The sequence below is a fragment of the Electrona antarctica genome, assembly GCF_951216825.1.
Source record: "Electrona antarctica genome assembly, chromosome: 10".
Classification (NCBI taxonomy): Eukaryota; Metazoa; Chordata; class Actinopteri; order Myctophiformes; family Myctophidae; genus Electrona; species Electrona antarctica.
The window spans coordinates 48,587,390-48,610,714 of NC_136791.1; the positions used below are offsets into that span (position 1 = coordinate 48,587,390).

At 44.2% G+C, this 23,325-nt stretch overlaps 1 protein-coding gene across 5 annotated transcripts in view; it reads left to right on the forward strand.

The window, feature by feature from the left end:
• Positions 1-23,325, forward strand: part of ctbp2a (C-terminal binding protein 2a) — a 111,229-nt gene that overhangs the window by 31,220 nt on the left and 56,684 nt on the right. For all 5 annotated transcript variants that reach the window (XM_079513009.1, XM_079513010.1, XM_079513007.1 and 2 more), the window contains one exon: positions 10,686-10,874. In XM_079513009.1, coding sequence (XP_079369135.1) covers positions 10,817-10,874 — 58 coding nt within the window. In that variant the 5' untranslated portion in view covers positions 10,686-10,816. The remainder of the gene's footprint in view (positions 1-10,685; positions 10,875-23,325) is intronic.

Consider the following 23,325-nt stretch of genomic DNA (forward strand, 5'->3'; position numbering starts at 1 on the left):
GGTAGCCTCCGTACCCATGAGGATTTTCCTTTTCGTTCGCATTCAGGAGAGGTAAACACTAGATAAGTCATCAAAAGAAAATAAGTCTCTCTCTAAAACCCTTCTCTCTCTGGTGTTGTTGTGGAAAATCTTTCTGTACAGGATGTCAAGCTGAGATGTAATACCCACATTCATTTTGTGTATATATATGATATCCGTACAATGCAGTATGAAGTAGTAGCAGTAGTAGGAAGTGTGCTGCGTTATGTGCCTCTCAGTCAGTCTGTGCAGGCTGTCTTTTGATTAAAACAGCAGAAATGCTGACAGAGTTGCAGAGTGTGTGAGCCCCGGCAGAGGGCTGTGGTAGGATTCATTTGCTATAGAGTTCCAGATGGTTTCTTTAACCACCACTTTATCTCCGTGCACAGCTGCGTCTGCTTCCACAAGCGTTCCCATGCCCCTGACTCTGAGCGCCTCTCGACTTCAGGCTGAATACCTACAGCATGAACAACAACGCTTCTACCATAAAAAAGAGAACACTCCATTGTGTTTGCTGTCACCTGTAATATTCACTTCTAAAAGAAAATGTCAGCCTTTAATCCATTTTGGGCGGGAACCCCTTTGGTGTTTTAAACATTATGTTATAATTTAGCTATTGAAAAATAGCAGATCTACAAGCTCATAGCGCGCCACCGAGTGGCGCGCTATGAGCTTGTAGGTCTGCTATTTTTGAAAAAATCTTGAAAATGTGGCGCAAATCCTGACAGAAAACTGTCAGGATTTAGAAGACATTTTATAAATTTCGACGTCAGGCCTAAATGATTTAAAAAAGCCTTGAAGAGTTCTGTTACAGAATGAGAACTGCCGTGGCCCCCACGGCACGCCTTTGATTTACGAAGTGCATTTATTTAAATGAATCGTCCTAGAAAGCTTTAATTGCAAAATGATATCATGCTGTGTGATGACGTGAGTCTAAAACGGTTTGTATTGCACAACTTGGAAGCATATACTGAATGTCAATGTTGAAGTGAAAACAATGCAGTACATCTAATTATAGTGTCTCAAAACTGCCGTCTATGCAGTATTGTGTATATATGTCTCTTGTGTTTTCTGCACCTGCCAACATTTCATATTTCCAGGTAGAGGTGAGTGTGCTTGCGAATGAACTTCGACTTTGTTGTTACCACTGAGCATAGCTCGGAGGGGTGTGTGTGTGTGTGTGTGTGTGTGTGTGTGTGTGTGTGTGTGTGTGTGTGTGTGTGTGTGTGTGTGTGTGTGTGTGTGTGTGTGTGTGTGTGTGTGTGTGTGTGTGTGTGTGTGTGTGTGTGTGTGTGTGTGTGTGTGTGTGTGTGTGTGTGTGTGTGTGTGTGTGTGTGTGTGTGTGTGTGTGTGTGTGTGTGTGTGTGTGTGTGTGTGGCGCAGTGTGTGTGTGTGGAATACCCACATTTATAAGTATGACTGAAGGGCCTTTCAGTGTGGAGTTTGCATGTTCTCCCTGTGTACCGTAGGGTAGGTAGTAGGTACCCTGTGTACCGTAGGGTAGGTAGTAGGTACCCTCACAAAACACATGCATTAAAATCCTGGTCTCTATACTGCCTCCCGGGGCACCTGGTGGAGGAACTGGTTGGAATAACGTGTTCCTTCCACACACACACTACATCCAACCAAGGACTATCTAAAGAGGACGAGAAGCGAAGACCGTACGGTGTACGCCATGTTGCTCCCTGTTGTACATGCCCAAATTTGTGCATGTACAACTTCCTGGTCTCAACTGCGCATGTTTCTTTCCTTCCAGGGAGCAACATGGCGTCCACCGTACGGTCTTCGCTTCTCGTCCTCTTTAGACAGTCCTTGCATCCAACCAGGAAACTCCCCCCCTGTCAGGTGAAAAGAAGAGGCTTGGACGCTCATGCACTGAAGGAAGCATGAGGTCAGTCCGTTGCTCTCCCCAGGTTGGTGGAGGAGGGAGGGAGTGTAGAGCCCAGGGAGTGTAGAGCCCAGGATTACATTAGACAATTGACACTGGGTGAAAAAATGGGTTACAACATCGTGGGATAAGTATACGTATTAGAACTAGAAATTTCAGACTCACGATTTGGGTTGGAATTATAGGCATTTAGAGTCAGACATTTGAGCTCAAAGGATAACCACAAAGTCCTGGGGACTTGTTTCCATTTTGGTCCTGTGTGTGTATTCAAGTAATCAACACAAATTGATATAAAACACTATAAAAAACAACAACTGTAGGCAGTGAATGCCATCACCTTTCTATGGGAAAAGTGAGTTTACCTCCCCTTTAGGCCTCCTGAAAGATTTTTTCAGTCCTGTTCTGAGGGAAGCCAGTGATCCACATTTGTTAAGGGATGGTGTCGGAGCACCCCACACTTTGGTGGCAGTGCAGTAGAGCGAGAAGGTGCCCATGTTTGTTCTATAGCGTGTGAAAACATGTACGTCACCAAGAGGAGGGCGGCGTCTGAAAAGCTAGGGACGGCCCTCTCGTGGGCATTAAATTCTAGCCCACATCACTCAGAATAGAGTGACGTTGGTATGTTTTTGTAAATATGGAGCTCGCTCTTGGCGACAACATAGTGAACCAACACCAGGATGGATAGAAAGAACGTCGGGCCCAAATACATTACAAGGACAAGGAAAATGTTGTGAACAAACACGGCTGTGCTTAGATACTTTGTTGAACGTTATTCACACACTATAGGTGGGTGGGCGCTCCCTCTAGTATTGTGGATGTGAGTGTCTCTCACTTTAGGTTAGGGTCAGTTCTGTCAGAGTGAAGGATAGGGATGAAGGTTTTGATGTCCGCACAAAGATGTGTGTGTGTGTGTGTGTGTGTGTGTGTGTGTGTGTGTGTGTGTGTGTGTGTGTGTGTGTGTGTGTGTGTGTGTGTGTGTGTGTGTGTGTGTGTGTGTGTGTGTGTGTGTGTGTGTGTGTGTGTGTGTGTGTGTGTGTGTGTGTGTGTGTGTGTGTGTGTGTGTGTGTGTGTGTGTGTGTGTGTGTGTGTGTGTGTGTGTGTGTGTGTGTGTTCTATAGGTGGGTGGGCGCTCCCTCTAGTATGTCACTCACTTTAGGGTGGAGGGTTAGGGTCAGTTCTTTCAGAGTGAAAGAACTGACCCTAATGGTTTTGATGTCCGCACAAAGATACAGTAGGTGTGTGTGTGTGTGTGCGCGTGCGTGTGTGTGAGATATAAAGTCAGTGGTCTCAGCTCTTCCACAGCAAGCTCTTCCTGTGTGCTCACACAGGAACATGTTGCTTGGCTTCTGTTTGTTGAACTAGACAATCCCTGAGGCTGTGTGTGTGTGTGCCTACACATGTGTGGGTGTCAGTGAGCGTGTTCACGTGGAACAGATTTGTGTGCATGTAGCATCAATGTGTGGCCAGATTATTTTGTTACGCACGCACGCACGCACGCACGCACGCACGCACGCACGCACGCATGCACACACACACACTTACTATCTTTGATTGGACATCAAAACCAATTCTTATAATATGCCATCTTTACTTAACCTGCTGGCCCACAACATAACCTTTATCTCAAAATCCCTATGCCTAATGCCAAAACGAATTCTAATTTTCAACCATATAGTAAAACATGTACGCGTTGCGTGCGCTATACGCACGCGCACAAACACACACACACGCACACGCACACACACACACACACTTGTTCCTTGCCGAGGCTGTAGCTCTGAAAGTATATCTCGCAAACCTAATTCCCCTCCAATTCTGTTTCGTTAAGTAACAGCACTTAAAGTAGCTGCTTGTCTGCTTGTGGTGGTGCTCACTCAGGGTTGACTGTGCTTCCTGCATCGCTCTCCATTGAGTAAGTGCTCTGCTAAGACTTGCTGTTGACTTTATACTGTACCTGCTGAGTGGAGCCCATTAGTTTTTTGGCCTTCCAAATAATGGAGTGGATTCTCTTCATCATCTGCATCATGTCATGTACCTGGAATTAATCCAACTGCTATGTATTAGTGTATGTATTTGTAGTATTTTAGCAGTATAGAGCGTCGCAGTCCCGCCCCCTACCAGGGCCCAGGAAATGATTCTCTGTTCATTTTCCTCATAGACATTTCAAAAAGTATTTATTTAAAGACGTTTACGCCGCGGACAAAGCCAACTCGAGTCGTGACAAATCATGACAACAAACACAATTTTTTGGGCCGAACAAATAATTAGAAGAAAACAATGGCAGGTTACACTTTTTTTTGTTGTTTTTCTTCTTTGTAATTATTTGTTTGGTCCAAAATATTGTGTTTGTTGTCATGAGTTGTCACGACTCGAGTTGGCTTTGTCCGCGGCGTAACCGTCTTTAAATAAATACTTTTTGAAATGTCTATGGGAATAATGCATTGGGAATCATTTCCTGGGCCTGGTGTCGTCATGAAAGAGGGCGGGACTGCGACGCTCTATTGTACCACTAGTCCGCTACTAATTAGTAATGTAACGAGACGATCAGCTCTCTGGCTCAGTGATATACTCCACAGTCATTGGGTCCATTGATATTCGTACACATTCTTACAATATTGTCAACAAAATGTAAAGGAAGACATTTTTGCATGCATATTCATTTCGACCCATTCTACACAAAATGTGGTGTATAGGCTAGATTCTGTCACTATTCCACTCGGCTGCCCTGGTGTCACACTCTAACCCGTCCACTCTATATACATATAGCCAAACTAACTGGCTATAATACTATTGTTACAGATGATACACAAAATATAGATGATGCACACAATATTGTATATACACACACACACACACACACACACACACACACACACACACACACACACAAACACACACCGTATGCGGTATATTGTGGCCGCAGGGGGTACTGCCCCCTGGGTGCGTTTTCGCATTTCTAATTCACTAATAAATTCATTATTAATTTATAATTTGTTAAATTGGAAAAAGGGCTTCGTTAAGACCTCCATATTATTATGGTCAATGCCTGTGTGAAAAGTGGGAGTCATTGGTGCAGGCGGTGAGGAGCTACGGCGGTGTTTCTGACAGACAGACATTCAGACATTGACTGAATTATAGTATGATGATGATGATGATGATGATGATTGTCGTTCATGTTTTATTGGAAATCCGAAATGCTTTCACATACAAACAAACTTAAAATGTAACAGTGCAGTGGACACTGCCAGTTTCACACTTACCTTCTCTCTCCTGTAGTCTATTCATAGGTAAGAGAATGGACGCCCTCCCGCCACACACACACACACACACACACACACACACACACACACACACACACACACACACACACACACAGCGTGTACACACTGCTGTACCTTCAGTGTTATTTCCTGCTTTCCTTCCTGCTCAATTACCTCGCCTCTGACTCCCACGTGCTTGTCCTGTTTCTCTGCTGAAAATGTCTATCGTACGGCGCAGGACAGACAAAGCAAACACATGGATACTGTTATGACAGTTTTTTTCCCCTGGTCAATTACTCACCCCCACGAAGACCTGAATTCATGGAGAGTGTTTAGATTTTGTCGCCTTATCGAATATTCGACCAACTTCCTAATTGGCGCGTCCTAATGTCGGGTCCTCGCCGATGTGAACGGCGAGTTTGAAGTCGGTCGGACCCATGCATTGCGGTCGGATCGTCTGTTCTGGACAACGGACCCCTAGCCTACATATATATATATATTTTTTAAAAACATGTTTATTGATTTTTCTTTACAACATAGTATTTTCAAAGCAATTATTCACATATATTTTCCCCCCCACAACCACTTGGCAGCACAAATACTAAACAAAATCTTCAAAGAAACCCCCACCCCACAGCTGACTGACTACTCCAATTAACCACTATACATCCAAAGCCTCTTCAATATCACCTCGCTTAATGAAGTCCAAGAACTTCTCCCATCGGACCCCTAAATATGGGTGTAATTGGTCGGATCGGTGGTTTTGACTCAAGGCCAGTTAACTACAAACACACGGACAGACTAGATTTTGTGAATCTATTGTAAGATAAATCTTAACAAGAGCAGAACTATATTTGAAACATTCACTTATAACCTGGACAGTAGAAGTCCTCCCTGGATTACACTGTGAGAGTTGTTTTGGAGGTTATAAATAATGTTCTATATAATGTTCTATATAGTTCCTCCAAATTTGCTTAACCCATTCTGGGCGGGAACCCCTTTTGGTGTTTTAAACATTATGTTATAATTTAGCTATTTTTGAAAAATCATGAAAATGTGGCGCAAATTTGGAATATATATGTTTTTAACTAAAATCTTTGCTTCTGGGGGGTCGTTGGAACAACATATTTTTAGATGGGGTTCAGCGGCCTCTTACATAACATTTTTGTGTTCCTTGATATGAAATATTGAGCACCACTGATACAGAAACATAGGTATTTCAGTCAGGATTTAGAAGACATTTTTAAATTACGACGTCAGGCCTAAATGGGTTAAATTAATTAATTATTGTAATACTGCACGAGGAATTCATTACAGTCTATACATTGGCCACACTGTCTGAACATAAACACTAGATTGGGCACGGTGCCACATTCTACCTCCACCTGGGGGCGCTGATAGCCGAGTGAAACCGGGAAAGCATCTGTGTCATTTTAGTATTTTAGCTACTGTATATATATCATCTCTGTTGGGGGGGGAAACCTCATAAGTTTCAAAACTGTTATCAGGATTCAAAAGTAGCAGATCTACAAGCTGAAAACGAGTCGCTTTGCACCGCGCTTCGAGCTTGTTGATCTGCTATACTTCTGCGTGACGCTGTAGTATGATTAACCCATTTTGGGCGGGAACCCTTTTTGGTGTTTTAAGCATTATTTTATACTTTAGCTATTTAAAAATAGCAGATCTACAAGCTCATAGCGCGCCACCGAGTGGCGCGCTACGAGCTTGTAGGTCTTCTATTTTTGAAAAATCGTGAAAATGTGGCGCAAATCCCGACAGAAAACTGTCAGGATTTAGAAGACATTTTTTAAATTCCGACGTCGGCCCTAAATGGGTTAAGTAAGGGCGTTAATTTACGTAAAAAACCTCCTACAAAAATGTAGAATATGATGATGAGAGGTTTCTGCCCGACAATAACGACATAATTAGCAACACACGTTTTTTAAGAAAACGGTTAGGATTTGTTTTTGTCATTGCTTATTGTCACGGCTATTTTTGGGGACATATTCCCCCCAGAATAGGGACGCTGGGATTCAAGTGGTTATAATATAAAAGAAGATCATGCAAAACGGAAGAGCTAGTACACACTGTAAAGGCCTGAGTGTTAATTCAACTCTGAGAGGATGGATGTACGGATGGATTGATGGGTGGCTTGGGGTTAAGTAGTAACACTGCCTTTATCAAGACACAATGCAACTGAATTTGTGGTCCGATCGATGACATCGACCACAGGAGAATGGAACGGAGGCAGTGCATTTCATTCTCTCACGTGATATTTCTTTACTTTGCATTTTCCTGTACCATCTAGTATCCACGCCGTTGTGCATTTATTTTTGCTGATACAACCCCCCCTTATCTGCTCTGCTGACTGACTGACCCACATTCCACTCACTGTTACTGACTGTCCTTAGGGGGGGGGGGGGGGGGGGGGGGGTGCGTGCACTACAGTACACTACACACACATGCTTGTGTCGATTATGTGTGGAAACAGCACATGTCTGCATATTTTGTCTGTTTACTGCACGTCATCTGGTGCGTATGCATGTGTTTGTTTACATGCCTAGGTTTGTGAGTGTGCATGTGTGTGTGTGTGTGTGCGTGCGCTGTCTGTACTCTCTGTACACCATGTCTGCCTGTCTTGTCTCTCTGTTGTTGTCAGCCTCTCCCCTAATCCATTTTGGGGCGGGAACCCCTTTTGGTGTTTTAAACATTATGTTATAATTTAGCTATTGAAAAATAGCAGATCTACAAGCTCGTAGCGCGCCACCGAGTGGCGCGCTACGAGCTTGTAGGTCTGCTATTTTTTGAAGAATCGTTAAAATGTGGCGCAAATCATTGAATATAATATTTCAGAGCGAACGTTTTTAACTAAAATATTTGCTTCTGGGGGGTCCCTGGAACTACATACTTTTTAGATGGGGGTCCGTGTGGCCCAATAGAGATGATTCTGGGCGTCCTTGCCATGAAAAAGGTTGAGCACCACTGACAGAAACATGGGTTTTTCAGAAAAATGTTAGGATTTAGAAGCTTTTTTTTTAATCGACCTCAGTCCAAAATGGGCTAAACGCATGCTGTCTCCGGTGGGACCATCACAAGCTACAGCAAAGAACACAAAACTAGATAAAGTGTCCCTCGGGGCACAGGTCTCCACCAGGGCAGGTCAGGTTGTGGCCTCCTGGTGGCGCTATAATAGGCCAATGTCAATAGGGTGCCATTTCTTCTTCTTACGCCTTGGATGGCAATTTGGATGATTTGAAGCATTTTGTTCCAAAAATGTTGTTTTGCAAAAATCCACCTGTTGGTGGCGCTATATAACAGGCCAATGTGAAAAGGGTGGGATATATTCCTCGGCCTAGTAGAAAAGTCTGTGAAAGATTTCACGTAAATTGCACGCTGCGTTTTTGAAAGCCAATGTTAGCCAATTAGGATGGAATATGAAATATCAGACAGATCCGACTGCGGGATTTTTGGACAGAATCTGGAGGAGTAATATCCAAAAATGTATTTTTCTAAAATCGGCCTCCTGTTGGCGCTATAACAGGCTGTTCTGGAAAATGTTGGGCAGAGGTTCATCGTTGGCATCCAGGGAGTGTGTGTGCAAAATTTGGCATCGACCGGGTTAACGGTGCCGGAGATTAGCTGTACACACACACACACACACACACACACACACACACACACACACACACACACACACACACACACACACACACACACACACACACACACACACACACACACAGACAGACGGAGTGCAAAACATACTCTCTCCCCGTGCCTTCGGCCTGGTGGAGACAACAATGCTGCGGCCTCTCATTAACTCTTGTTTGTCTTGTTGTGATATGTTCGATCTGCGTGGGAGATTTCAATTTAAGATCCCCTCTACAAATCCCAGAGGAATTGAAAGTGTGCTCTTCTATCATCTCTGAGATGAGTCTCCCTCTAGTGGAGGCCGCTCTCTCTGCAAGGCCTGTGCACCTTTTGTGGTTCTACGAAGAGGGAATTCGGTGGCTCTCAACTCCGTTCCCCAGGGGACCCAAATGTGTTGCTCGCTTTCATTCTAACCATGTAATCACTAGACATGGGATCCCAGATGAACACAATTAACCAATTTTGACCTGAGATCAGATTCTAAAAATGTCTCCTACATCCTGACGGTTTTCTGAAAAAGCTATGTTTCTATGTCAGTCGTTCTTCGATTTTTTCAAAAATAGCAGACCTACAAGCTTGTAGCGCGCCACTCGGTGGCGCGCTACGAGCTTGTAGATCTGCTATTTTTCAATAGCTAAAGCATAACATAATGCTAACACCAAAAGGGGTTCCCGCCCAAAATGGGTTAACTAACAAACCAGTTTGAATAAGAGAATTAACCATTCCAGAGTATGGTAATCTCTTTTTGCACAGAGAAACATTTATCTATGTTCTCTGAAGGTGAACAATGAAGTGCGTCTAACAACATTTGTGCAGGGACCGGACCACCAGTCATTTGGGAAATGACAGATTTGAACAGGTGTTGTGACATCTATTCAGCTATATACCCATTCAGGTAGAGAGCGGCAGTGTTGCCATGTCTGGTTGTTATTACTTTGGCCATGTTTTCCTGCAAATTAGCTTGTTAATGTTGGTAGTTGCGAGTTGCATTTAGTTTTGCGCTTGTTTGGGCTTTTTGTCCTAATGTTGTTTAACCCATTCTGGACGTGAACCCCTTTTGGTGTTTTAACTAAGCATTATGTTATACTTTAGCTATTGAAAAATAGCAGATCTACAAGCTCATAGCTCATAGCGCTCGTAGCGCGCCATCTGTGGCGCGCTACGAGCTTGTAGGTCTGCTATTTTTGAAAAATCGTAAAAATGCGGCACAAATCTTTGAATATTCTTTCAGAGCGAACATTTTATTTCGACGCACGCACTGGTGTATTTGTCCGCAGAAACCCCATCTGAAAATATTTTATGAGATTTGTGTTGTTTAATCACACCCGTGTGAACTGAGTGGTGCAACTCCCCTCTCCCCCTGCCCCCCCCCCCCCCCCCCCCCCCTCTCTCTCTCTCTCATTAGCAGGCAACAGTGCAGCACTATCTCTCTCTCTCTGTTTCTGGCACAACAGCGCCACCTTTGCCCCTACTGGTACTCATAGTCACATAGGTGAACCAACACATGAACCAACACATAGGTTAACACGGACATTGCTGTTCCTTGGAGTGGTTGCACCACTCAAAAATATAAAAGTAATAGAAGGTCCTCGGTTTACGTCCCTGTGTCGATGAGCACGATACCTACCCCCCCCCCCCCCCCGTCCCCTCTGAGCAGCCATCAGTTTGATGAAGCTGATGGCTTGATTGTTAAACAAAGGTCTCACACAAGAACACGCAAGAATCCGTGTCAAATTTGAATGAAAAAAACAAAACAAAAACAAGAAAACACCAACACGGCCCAAGACAGTTAATGTGTGTAATATATTAAGGAACAATATCACTCCTCTTACTACAACGATATCCCGTGTCCTTTTTTAATCTCCTAGGTGTGAAACATTACTGAAGCCAGCCCTGTAAGGGCCCTGTGGATCTGCCAGCTGGTTGTATCTTCATCTGGACTGACTGGTGACTTCAGAGGGGGAGGAGAGGAACCCGCCATTCCTGTCGTGCCACGACGATGGCTCTGCCCGACAAGCACAAAGTCAAGCGCCAGCGACTGGACAGGATCTGTGAAGGTAAGACGTGCCCTGACAACGTGTCCTTCTCTCACATCTGCTCTTCTACGTTCCCCTGCGTGCGTGCGTACACATACAGTACCTGTGTCAATCTTGCACGGGAAAATACTGTAAATAGGTTGCATAGCAGTTAATCATGATGATGACTCCCGGGGTCACACGACTTGTTAAATCACAGCACACACATCAGTGTGTTTGGCCAAGAATCACAACACTTAACTTTCAGCTTACTCAGGCCCTACACACATACACACACACACACACACACACACACACACATACACACACACAAACACACACACACACACACACACACACACACGCGCAAATGGCTTAAATCACATAAATAATTCCCAGTGGCTGCTCACACTTGTCGAAGGCTCACCACCAAGAGTTGCCGCCGGTGGCTCACACTCATCCTCTTACACACACAAGCACACCATGACTTCCAGGCCCATTATGTGTGCTGGCCTCTTTTCAGACCCGTACACGTCACACAGTGCAGAAGTTGATCATTCTACATTGCACACACATGAGCTTTTATCGTTAGGAGTGTCTCAGTCCATTGTCACGAGGTGTCACCCAACACAAGGCAGCACTTAAGCTGTCTAGACCCCTGCTGAAGCCACAATGGAAAAGCCAGTGGGAGATGTTCCATACTGTTGATTTTGTGTGCGTGCGTGCGTGCGTGCGTGCGTGCGTGCGCAACTGTGCACGCTTGTGTGAAAGAGAGCCTAAATCTGTTGAGAGTCCAAGCTATTGCTTTGATGGCCATGTCTGAGACAAAGAGCTTGCGAGCACAGTAGGGAAGGCAGGATACGACGAGGACGGCTGGCAGGGACAGAGAGATGGTGGGAGAGTTCTAGAGATGTTTTGGGGGGCTGTGTGAGGGGTTTGGGTTTGGGGGGCTGTGTGAGGAGTTTGATGTTTCCATATTATAGGATACGAGGACGGCTGGCAGGGACAGAGAGATGGTGGGAGAGTTCTAGAGATGTTTTGGGGGGCTGTGTGAGGGGTTTGGTTTGGGGGGCTGTGTGAGGGGTTTGATGTTTCCATATTCTGCCGCAGAGACGAAGCAGGGAGTTTATAATGAAGTGAAGTAGTACTACTCGCAGCAGCGCTGGAATTGATTAGTGCCTGTGTGTCTGTCTGTCTGTGTGCGAGAGGGAGAGAGGAGACTGGATGAAACAGATTTTATTTTCCATCTTATACTCGTTTTTTTTCTTGTTTCGCTAGAGCTATTACTGTTGATATTGCGTGTGTGTGTGCGTGTGCGTGCATGCGACTACTCACCCCAGTATACTCACCCCTTGCTCTTCTACGCATCTACACAAGCACACTTGTTAAAACCTTCTTTTATGGAGTTTTGTATCCTGTGACGTTATTTTATTTTGTCCCATTTTAATCAGCCGTTGTTCCTTGTGTTGTTTCTATTTGTTTAAAATGATAATTGTACTTTTATACGCACGGTCTTCTCTTCCCCACACATCAACGTTCTGCTCCGTCCTGCCAGGGGTATAATCCCATCGAGGCCTATAGCTGCTCTCTACACGAAGCAGCGAACGCGCCACAGTCTCCCCTCGCATCCTATACACTTGGAAATAAGAGCCACATGTGTGGCATCCTCCTAACCTCCCCAGACCACTAACCCCTTAAGACTGGGAAAGGCTTTTCCATCCGTTGTGTTTAGGCAGAGAGAGAGAGAGGTTATATGCCCTTATAGGGGCCAATGTACAGTAAGCTTTATAAGAATCACATATTCTGGTCGGAACGACCTCAAAATATTTCTCTTACTTTTTCTAATTGACATTCTGCTCGAAGGCAGCTGATAAGATAATGAGGGACCTTTTGGAGAAGTTAGTCACTACTAAAAAACACAACATAAGAACAGTGGGTGATTCGTATAATTTTTGAGGAAGTGAAAAGATCACAGAGCACTGAGTCATGTCGTCTTCATAGCAATGAACTTCTTCAACTGCACAGAATGGAGTGTTTTTTTTTTTGTTTTTTTTTCCCCCAGTTCGAGGGGTGAGAATGTCTTTCCAGAAGTTTCCACCATAAGATGCCACCCACTGTGCTGTTGTCCCTTTGCAGGGTCTCAAGTGTTGAGACCCGAGCGTGAACTGAGATATCAAATATGATGTTTGTGTGCAAAAATGGGCCCAAAACACAAGGTCAGAGGTGTGTGTGTGTGTGTGTGTGTGTGTGTGTGTGTGTGTGTGTGTGTGTGTGTGTGTGTGTGTGTGTGTGTGTGTGTGTGTGTGTGTGTGTGTGTGTGTGTGTGTGTGTGTGTGTGTGTGTGTGTGTGTGTGTGTGTGTGTGTGTGTGTGTGTGTGTGTGTGTGTGTGTGTGTGTGTGTGTGTGTGTGTGTGTGTGTGTGTGTGTCAATCCCATATCTGTTTCATACATTGTTGCAAATTGTGATGGGTGCTTAACTAAGCTGTGCCTGTGTGATGAATTCTAAACTAAATCATTTTGAAGAGTGCCTCGCTCAGCGCTGAGTGTAGATTTATCACCCATAATATGCTATACTATTGCTTATTTAGGTTAAACAGGTAGACAAACCTGTCAGCCTACTGTCTGATACCGATACCGAATACCGATACCAGTGTCGTGATATCATGTTGTGTTTATAGCTATCTAGCTATATATCTCGTGTTGTGTTTATAGCTATCTAGCTATATATCTCGTGTTGTGTTTATAGCAGACTTCTCACTCAAATGTGCACTTGAATGAATGAATCAATGACATTTTATTTATGTAGCACCTTTCCAAACATAAAGTTACAAAGTGCTTTACAGACAGGATTAAAAACAACAATCATAAAGAACATCAAGAACATCAGAAATAACAAAGCATAACATCACATCAAAACACATCAAGGATAGAAAGAAAGGTAAATAAATGAATATATACAGGTACATACATACACACATCCATATATGCATATCTACATATACATATATATATATACACATAGGTCTATATACACATACACACATACATACATATAGAACTGAAATTAGGAAAAACACTTGACATACATGTGTGTTTTTAAAAGCGGGCACCGTCTCCGCTTGCCTAAGAGCCAAGGGGAGGGTATTCCAGAGCGATGGAGCGCGGGCCGCAAAAGCCCGGTCACCTCGGGTGACAAGGTGAGTTATGGTTGGAACAAGAAGGGCCCTATCTGCAGATCTGAGGCCTGTGGGGTTTTAGCATGTCCGTGATGTAGCTGGGGGTTGTACCACTCAGTTCACACAGGTGTGATTTTTTATAATTTACTAAATTTGATTATCCACTTAAGCCCTATTGTATAGTTTGTTGTACAACGCCGGTGTCGCACAACAATGGCAAGAATAGCCGAAGAATAGCTCGCAATACGACACGTTCTGAGCTAGAACGTTCAATTAATCAATTATAGATCATTATGTTTTTTAAAGGATTAAATTGAATTGTTTGCTTTGAATACCTGTTGTAGCCTTGCTGCTGCTGCCACAAAACCACAAGGATTCTATTCTGGTTGAATGGTCAACTTAGTGTACTAAACTAGTCTTCATTGCTGACCACATGGCTACATGCATTCCTCTAGTAACCCCACATTTAAAGATGGAGTGCCACAATTTTTTGTTTTCCATGTTTCTATGAGGTGACAGTACTTCATTAGACACTCTGGAGTTGTTTTTATGTGCAATGGTGTATTAACTTTGTATTTAGGGTTTCTTCCTGGAGGCTGAACCCTTGACAGTCAAACGGGCCAATGAAATAAACAGTAATATAGTGACTGCATCACACTATCAGCCCCTCCCCTAACCCCTCCCCCTTTATCATACAACTACAGCTGTGGGTGTGGCTTCAGTTCAGGTGGATGACCACCCATCACCACCCACCAGGCAAACCAGGCATACTTAATGAACTGGTGGGCGTGTCCACATAAAATAATGATTTGAACAAATACTGTACACTTTTTGGAAAATGTTCTTCCTCTTTATATTATAATAATACCTGATGATCATATTTTAGGGTGGAAGAAAATCGTGGCACTCCATCTTTAACATTTTTTTTTTTTTTTTTTTGTAAACTTTATTTTTACATTTCTTATCTTTAACATTTTTTATTGTATTGGGAGTCGATCTACAGGTAAATCTAGTCCACTGTGAGTTTCACAGCTGACCTGAAAGTATAGCTGGAGAGACAAGAGATACAAGGGACAATTAGACCTTCTGTAATGTGTGATAAAGAGCCAGAGAGCGGGGAGCTGCAATAAGGAAGAGTGTGGCTTCTCCCTTTTTTCTCTCTCTCTCTCGATCACTCTCGCTCCTTCTCTCCATATCCTGCCCTCTTCTTCCACTTTCTCTCCATCTCTCTCTCCCTCTTCTCCTTCTGTCTGCTCCATCTGTGTACCCAGCAGCATGCACTGAATTACTCGGGCAGTGCCAGAAGCCGATGCCACCGCCATTTAGCCAGAGCTAACCGAGTGATCTGGACAGAGATGCAGGGAGGTGAGCTGGTTGTTGCTGCTGCATTGTGAACCGGATCGCTTGGGAACCGCATGTTCCTGTGTTGATTAGGATGTAAATCTGTGCCGCTGAGACGCAAACACTGTGCATTTGTAGAGAGGATTCTTGGCGTGTGAAGTTAATACGAAAGAAAATAAGTTTCCTTGTTCATCAAGTGTTCATCAGCATGGTGTATTTGGCAACTTCATCTTTTCATCTTCTGACAAAGCCATCCTTAACCCATTTTGTGTGGGAACCCCTTTTGGTGTTTTAAACATTATGTTATAATTTAGCTATTGAAAAATAACAGATCTACAAGCTCATAGCGCGAGTGGCGCGCTATTTAACGCTATTTAGCGCTATTTAACTCAAATCTTTACTTCTGAGGGGGTCCCTGGAACAACATATTTTCAGATGGGGGTCGGAGGCCAATTACAGAAAATTTTTGGGGTCCTTGATATGAAATATTGAGCACCACTGAAACATGGGTACTTCAGAAAACTGAAGGATTTAGACAAGACATTTTTTTTATTTCGACGTCGGGCCTAAATGGGTTAAGAGTGTCGTTCGTCATGCTTATTTTCTTGTTCAGTCAACTAATCTGTAAATGCACTTTAGCTGCATATGCTAGCATCTAGCCTGCACATTAACTGCTGAGACCAAACTGATGAGGGCACCCAGGGGGGCTGTAGAGGTTAGCAAGAGGAGAACTGCGGAGGTTTCCTGATACTCTTTGGTGGAGGTGGAACCTCATGTCCTCCTAGGCGTCGTAACGCAGACCCAATCTGCCAATACCATGATCCCTCCATCATCGCCACTTCCCTCCTCTCTAGCTCAGCCCTCCTTAACCCATTTAGGCCTGAAAAAGTGTCTTCTAAATCCTGACAGTTTTCTGAAATACCTTTTTCTAGGCCTATATCACTCAATATTTCATGTCAAGGACCCCAGAAATGATCTGTAATTGGCCTCCGAGACCCCCCATCTGAAAATATGTTTTTCCAGGGACCCTCCAGAAGCAAAGATTTGAGTTAAAAATGTTCGTTCTGAAAAAATATATTCTAAATTTGAGGCACATTTTCACGATTTTAAAAAAATAGCAGACCTACAAGCTCGTAGATCTGCTATTTTTCAATAGCTAAAGCATAGCATAATGCTAACACCAAAAGGGGTTCCCGCCCAAAATGGGTTAACCTTTCCACAGCCCACCACAACCTCTGGCATCCAGTTGTGCTATGAAGTCATCAGAGCTTATGGTCTCTGGATCTCGCGGCCCCCCCTGGGTGTGTTCCAGGCCCCTCGCCAAAACCCACGGCCCCTTTATGGGCTTCTCGGAGAGGCTGCGGGTGTGGGGCGTATGGAGGACTTGAGGGTTTAGGAGGGGAAAGGTTTGCTAGAAAATGTGGTATACTGTATGGATGAAGAAGAAGGTGTGGGGTGGGGGGGTGGAGGGGGGGTGTGAGTGTGTGTGTGTGTGTGTGTGCGCGTGTGTGTCGTGCGTGCGCACGCATATGTGTTCTTATAAATGTGCTCATTATTTTTTTGTGGCTTTCGCCTTTTTTTATATTTTTTATGGAGGGACAGACAGTAGGCTGACAGGAAATGGGGAGAGAGATGGGGGGATGACATGCAGTAAAGGCCGTCGGGATCGGGAGTCGAACCCGCGGCACACTGCCAGACTGGATTACCAGCCACGGTGCCTGGACCGCTGAGCCACTGCCCAGGCCAATGTGCTCATTATTTGTGTGCCTTTTTTACACAATAATGTATAATTTCCCCTTTCCTTTTAAAACATACAGTACATACAGTACAGCTCCTGTCCTGTCTGCATGGGTTTGCTTTTTCGTGCTTTGGCTATGGTGGCTTGGAAATTACTGTATTTTCTGGACAGGAAAAAAAAATGACTTCAAAGTGAAATCTTCCGCTCCAACAACAGAACATTATAATTTCCTGTGGCCTGACTCCACACGGGTGGGTCGGCGGCACTGGGGTGATGATGGGATCTATTGCAAAAAGAGATGGGCGGTTTTGAGAGCACCGCTGAAAATTGATAGAGCCGACTGTGAGGAAATAGTTTCCATTGGTTCCTGAGCAGCGTTTCTCAATCAGTGGGTTTGGCAGTTGGCACCCAGAAACTGGGTTTCAAAGGTTATATTCTTCTAACTGTGTCACAAACAAAAGGCACTTCAATAGAGGAACTATTGGTATGATAGCTGACTGAATGGGGAAACAAGAAATTGCAGCCGCTTTCATGTTACATTCTCAAAAACATGCCATGTGATTGTCATTTAGATAACGAACTGCTTCAACAGCCTTATCCCTCGTTGTCTAGTCCATCCAGTCCCTATAGAGATCCGTTCAGAGTAGAATAACCCATTTTGACCTGAGATCAGATTCTAAAAATGTCTTCTACATCCTGACAGTTTTCTGAAAAAGCTGTTTCATGTCAGTGGTTCTTTGATTTAAAAAAAATAGCAGACCTACAAGCTCGTAGCGCGCCACTCGGTGGCGCGCTATGAGCTTGTAGATCTGCTATTTTTCAATAGCTAAAGCACAACATAATGCTAACACCAAAAGGGGGTTCCCGCCCAAAATGGGATAATCTCATTGGAATCTCATAACAGCCCACGATGTACATTATGTCTGTGGTGTAGTGTAGTGTGCATTACAATGCATCTGACAGCCATATTCTGGCACAGCGGACAGGCATTGTAATTCCGTTTCCAGTTAGTGCCTGCTGCCCAGAGCTCATGCATAAGTCAATATGTGTTTAACATTCAAATCAGGCCTTGAGTATTAGGCGCGCCGGACTAGGCGGGAGGCGGTTGTTTTTATTTCTGTTGCGGCATGGTGTTCCTCGGTAGTTAGCATGTCATTTATTCATGTATGCATGTCAGAACAAGGCTATGGCTTTGGTGGTTGCTTTGCATGTCTGGTGGGGGAAAAAGGACATTAGCAAAGCACCATATCTGCTGCTGCTGTCCCTGTTGCATGCCTAGAAGACAAGCGGACCAGGGTCAAAAGGCTCAGCCGAGTGCTAGTTTAAGCAGATAGAAGTGTGTGTGTGTGTGTGTGTGTGTGTGTGTGTGTGTGTGTGTGTGTGTGTGTGTGTGTGTGTGTGTGTGTGTGTGTGTGTGTGCGTGTGCGTGTGCGTGTGCGTGTGCGTGTGCGTGTGCGTGCGTGCGTGTGTGTGTGTGTGTGTGTGTGTGCATGCGCGCGTGTCACAAACAGATGGAGCTCGAATTCCACTCTCATAGCATGCCCTAACAATATAGGCTCATGCTGCGCCATTGAAATATGCACTCACAAACACATGCATACTGACTAGTTAGTTTGGAAATTCGTCTTCGGTCTCAACAGTAAAAAACAAACAGTTACAACAACAGCAACAAATTATTTTCTCATGGCAAAAGAAAGTGCAGGACAACAGTGGCAAATACATTGGAAAAACAAACAAATCTAGCGAGACATGGTATCATTTAGTAGTGCCTTAATGGCATTTGGTATGAAGGAATTTTTAAAAATGTTACGGTTAGCGTGTTGGGTGAATCGCAAACAAAATAATTTGGGTGAGTAAATTTAACTAAATCACTTCCTGAAAGATCCATTAATTTGAGTCGGTTGAACTCTCAGTCAGTAGTAAAATGTAGACAGGCCGTAGCCAAAGACCTCTTCCCTCATTGGACTGAAATACTGAAAGACTGAAATACCCATTATTAGCCAATGGCCCCCAGTGAGCTACTTGAGGATGTCGTTCTCCGTTTGTCTTAGATATCCCCCCTCAGTTATGGGCAATGTATCTGCCAATGAAACGACAAGCAACGAAGCTATGATCATGACTCTGGTGAAGATGCACTTGGCATCGAAACATTAGTCACTGTCATTTAGCACTTTAACCCATTTTGGGCGGGAACCCCTTTTGGTGTTAGCATTATGTTATGCTTTAGCTATTGAAAAATAGCAGATCTACAAGCTCATAGCGCGCCACCGAGTGGCGCGCTATGAACTTGTAGGTCTGCTATTTTTGAAAAATCGTGAAAATGTGCCTAAATCTTTGAATTATTCTTTCAGAGTTTCAGTTTTTAACTCAAATCTTTGCTTCTGGGGAGGTCCCTGGAACTACATATTTTCAGATGGGGGTCGGCGGCCAATTACATATCATTTTTGAGAACCACTGATATGGAAACATGAGGTAAATTCTTTTTTCCCCCGACGTCAGGCCTAAATGGGTTAAAAGGCATTTAACTGTCCAAGATGCTTCCTTCTGTCTTGTCTGTGATACATTGGATCTGCCATTAGCTGTTTTCATGTGCCGTGGAACTCCCTTTCTGTCAAAGGCAAGCTATGATCTGTTTACTGAATGAAAGAGAGGTGGTATAATCTGACTCAGTGACTGTATCCTTGCAGATGAATACCTGGCAACACAATCTGATCAGAGTGGAGTTCTCTCTCTCTGTCCCTGCATAGTCATTTATTTTCTCACAGCAGCAACACACAACACATACACAACAAAACAACACGCCAAGCGTACCATATTGAACCAAGTAAGTAAGTAACATACACAAAATCACACTTGTGTGACGTGAGGGGCGTCTTTGGAGGGCACGGACAGACATGTCGTCACGAGGGGGGACGCACAAAAAGCAAACATTAAAAGTCCATAGACTTGCCCGTCAAATGACGTCAAAGGGCATGGCATAAAATCAAACGTAAAAAGTCTGTAGACTTTGCTCCACGTGATGTCACGGGAGACACAAAGCCGGGTGTTGGAGGGGCCAGCGCCGCTCACAAATAGTGAGTGAGTTTGTGATACGTGGCCCTCGCATTTACGTCGCACCGCCGTTCCAACCAATAATTATGCCCGAGTCATAGTGACTTGAGGACTGAAAGAAAGACCCGAATCAAAGATGACACCCAGGTTGCGGGCTGAATGAGTGACATTGGAGGAGAAGTGTATTTAGTCTGACTGAAAAGATTGTGCACATGGAGATATATGGAGATCCCTGATCATGTCGGATCGGAGGTTCTGAACAACCGCATATCCGAACGGCTCGACGACGGGCACTGCACTCAAATGAGTCCTTGCCGATGCGCACCCCAAGTTTGAAGTCGGTCGGGCCATATATGCGCATTACCATATATGGGCATATCTGTCGGATCAGGTACATGTGCAGCCTTGAAAAATAAACTCTGAACCTCACAAAATAAATTAATTAGGGTTATCCTAAAACTCCAGTCCTGGAACACATCTTCTCTCTACTCATTTTGATGCCTCAATTATTGGCTCAGGGTAGAGGAAAGAGTTTCATTAATACAACTGTGCATGGTCCACAGGATACAAAGCAAGGACACCCCGACATACCTTCATAACTATTTTTCTAAGGTTAGCAACGTTCATAATTATTTCACAAGACGTAGTACCACAGACCTTGTACCTGTTAATTTCAGTAGCTGTATTTTTACACTCGGCAGCTGTAAGATGGAATGAGATACCCAAAAAGCTTAAAACTATCAGCTCCATTATCACTTTTAAGTCCTAACAGCTGGACCTAACTTAAACTTAAGCTAAACCTCAGTGCATGGCTAAGCAGGATACATCCTAACCTATCTTCGGTATCAGGTTCCACAGTCCTAATTGTAAATGTTTTATCTCTACTATTACTATTATTTATTTATTATTGTACATTGAATGCTATATCCTTTTGCTATTGCACATCCCCCTGATTTGTGTTATGTACCCATTGTCTCTTGTGTACACATACATACAGGCACACGCACAAAGGTACTCCTGAAATGTTTAGAAGCCAATCGTAGCCAATGAGGGTGGATTATGAGAAATCAAACAAACCCGTCTTGATCACATGACTATGGAGAGCATGTGTACCGATTTGCGTGAAATTTGGATAAAATATGAAGGAGTAATATTAGAAAATGTGTTTTACATATGTCGGCCTCCTGGTGGCGCTATGAAGAGCAGATGTGAAAAATTCCAGGCAAAGGTTTTTCCTTGGCCTCTAGTGTGCATACAAAGTTTTACACAGATCCGTGCAGTTAGAGGTAAAAACACTAATCGGCCAGTTATAGCGCCACCATGAGGCTGAGTTGAAAATGTTCACATGGCATTTCTTCCTCGGCCTAGTGGGAATGTGCGTGCACAATTTCACGGAAATCACACGATGTGTTCATGATTTGCAGCATTTTGTTTGAAACTGAGCACTCCTGCGAACTTTGGAAGCCAATCTTAGCCAATCAGGATAGAGTCTGAGAAATCTGAAAAACCCGTTTCGTTGAATGGCTCTAGAGAGACTGTGTACCAATTTGCGTGATGTTTGGACAAAATCTGTAGGTGTACTGTCCAAAAACGTGTTTTGCACAAAGCGCCCTCCTGGTGGCGCTATAACAGGCCGTTCTGGATTTTTTTTTTTTGGGGCAGAGGTTCATCGTTGGCATCCAGGGAGTGTGTGTGCAAAATTTTGCATCGACCGAGTTAACGGTGCCGGAGATTAGCTGTTCACAGACGGACGGACGGACGGACGGACGGACAGACGGACGGACGGACGGACGGACGGACGGACGGACGGACGGACGGACGGACGGACAGACACACAGACGGACACACGGACGGACGGACGGACGGACGGACGGACACACAGACGGACACACGGACGGACGGAGTGCAAAACATACTCTCTCCCCATGCCTTCGGCATGGTGGAGACAATAAGCCGCCGGCTTTCTTGCATTTATCCTTTGGATAGTGATGTATAACTATTTGCATTTTCTCTACATGTAAACATTGTCAACTAGATAAAGTGCCCCTCGGGGCACAGGTCTCCACCAAGGCAGGTCAGGTTGTGGCCTCCTGGTGGCGCTATAATAGGCCAATGTGAAAAGGGTGCCATTTCTTCATACGCATTTGATGGCAATTGGATGATTTGAGGCATTTTGCATTTTGTTCCAAAAATGTGTTTTTCAAAAATCAACCTGTTGGTGGCGCTATAACAGGCCAATGTGAAAAGGGTGGGATATATTCATCAGCCTAGTAAGAAAATGTGTGAAAGATTTCACGTAATTTGCACGCTGCGATCATGATTTGAGGCTTTTGTTCAAACGGGGCAATCTTGCAAACTTTGAAAGCCAATTATAGCCAATTAGGATGGAATATGAAATATCGGACAGATCCGACTTGAGCACATGACTATAGAGATACTGTGTAACGATTTGTGAGATTTTTGGACAGAATCTGGAGGAGTAATATAAAAAAAATGTTTTACAAAAGTCGGCCTCCTGGTGGCGCTATAAAAGGCAGATGCGGAAAATGCAGGTCAAAGGTTTGTCCTTGGCCTCTAGGGAGTGTGCATGCAACGTTTCACGCAGATCGGTGCAGTTTTAGGTAAAAAATGTGAGAAGCTGCCTCTTGGTGGAGCTATAACAGGCCGTTCTGGAAAATGTGGGGCAGAGGTTCATCCAGGGAGTGTGTGTGCAAAGTTTGGCATCTACCGGGTTAACGGTGCCAGAGATTAGCTGGTAACAGACGGACGGAAGGACGGACATACACACGGACGGAGTGCAAAACATACTCTCTCCCCATGCCTTCGGCCTGGTGTTAGCGTTATGTTATGTTTTAGCTATTGAATAATAGCAGATCTACAAGCTCATAGCGCGCCACTCGGTGGCGTGCTATGAGCTTGTAGGTCTGCTATTTTTTTCCAGTAAATTGTTATGTTAGCTATATGCAGTACGTGAGTGCCGTGACATTTGGATCCCATCGGTTGGGAGAGCGTAGTAGTGTTATAATAGTGTTATAATATCTCATAGTCCGAGGATCCAGTTTGCTGTAGTATCCATCTGTTGTGGTATTGAGTTTTCAATATCCATCACAGCGTGCAGTGGTCTAAGTTCATCCTAGCTGAACATTAGCGCTGTGCATGTGCTTTGTGCAACACAGCCACAGCCATG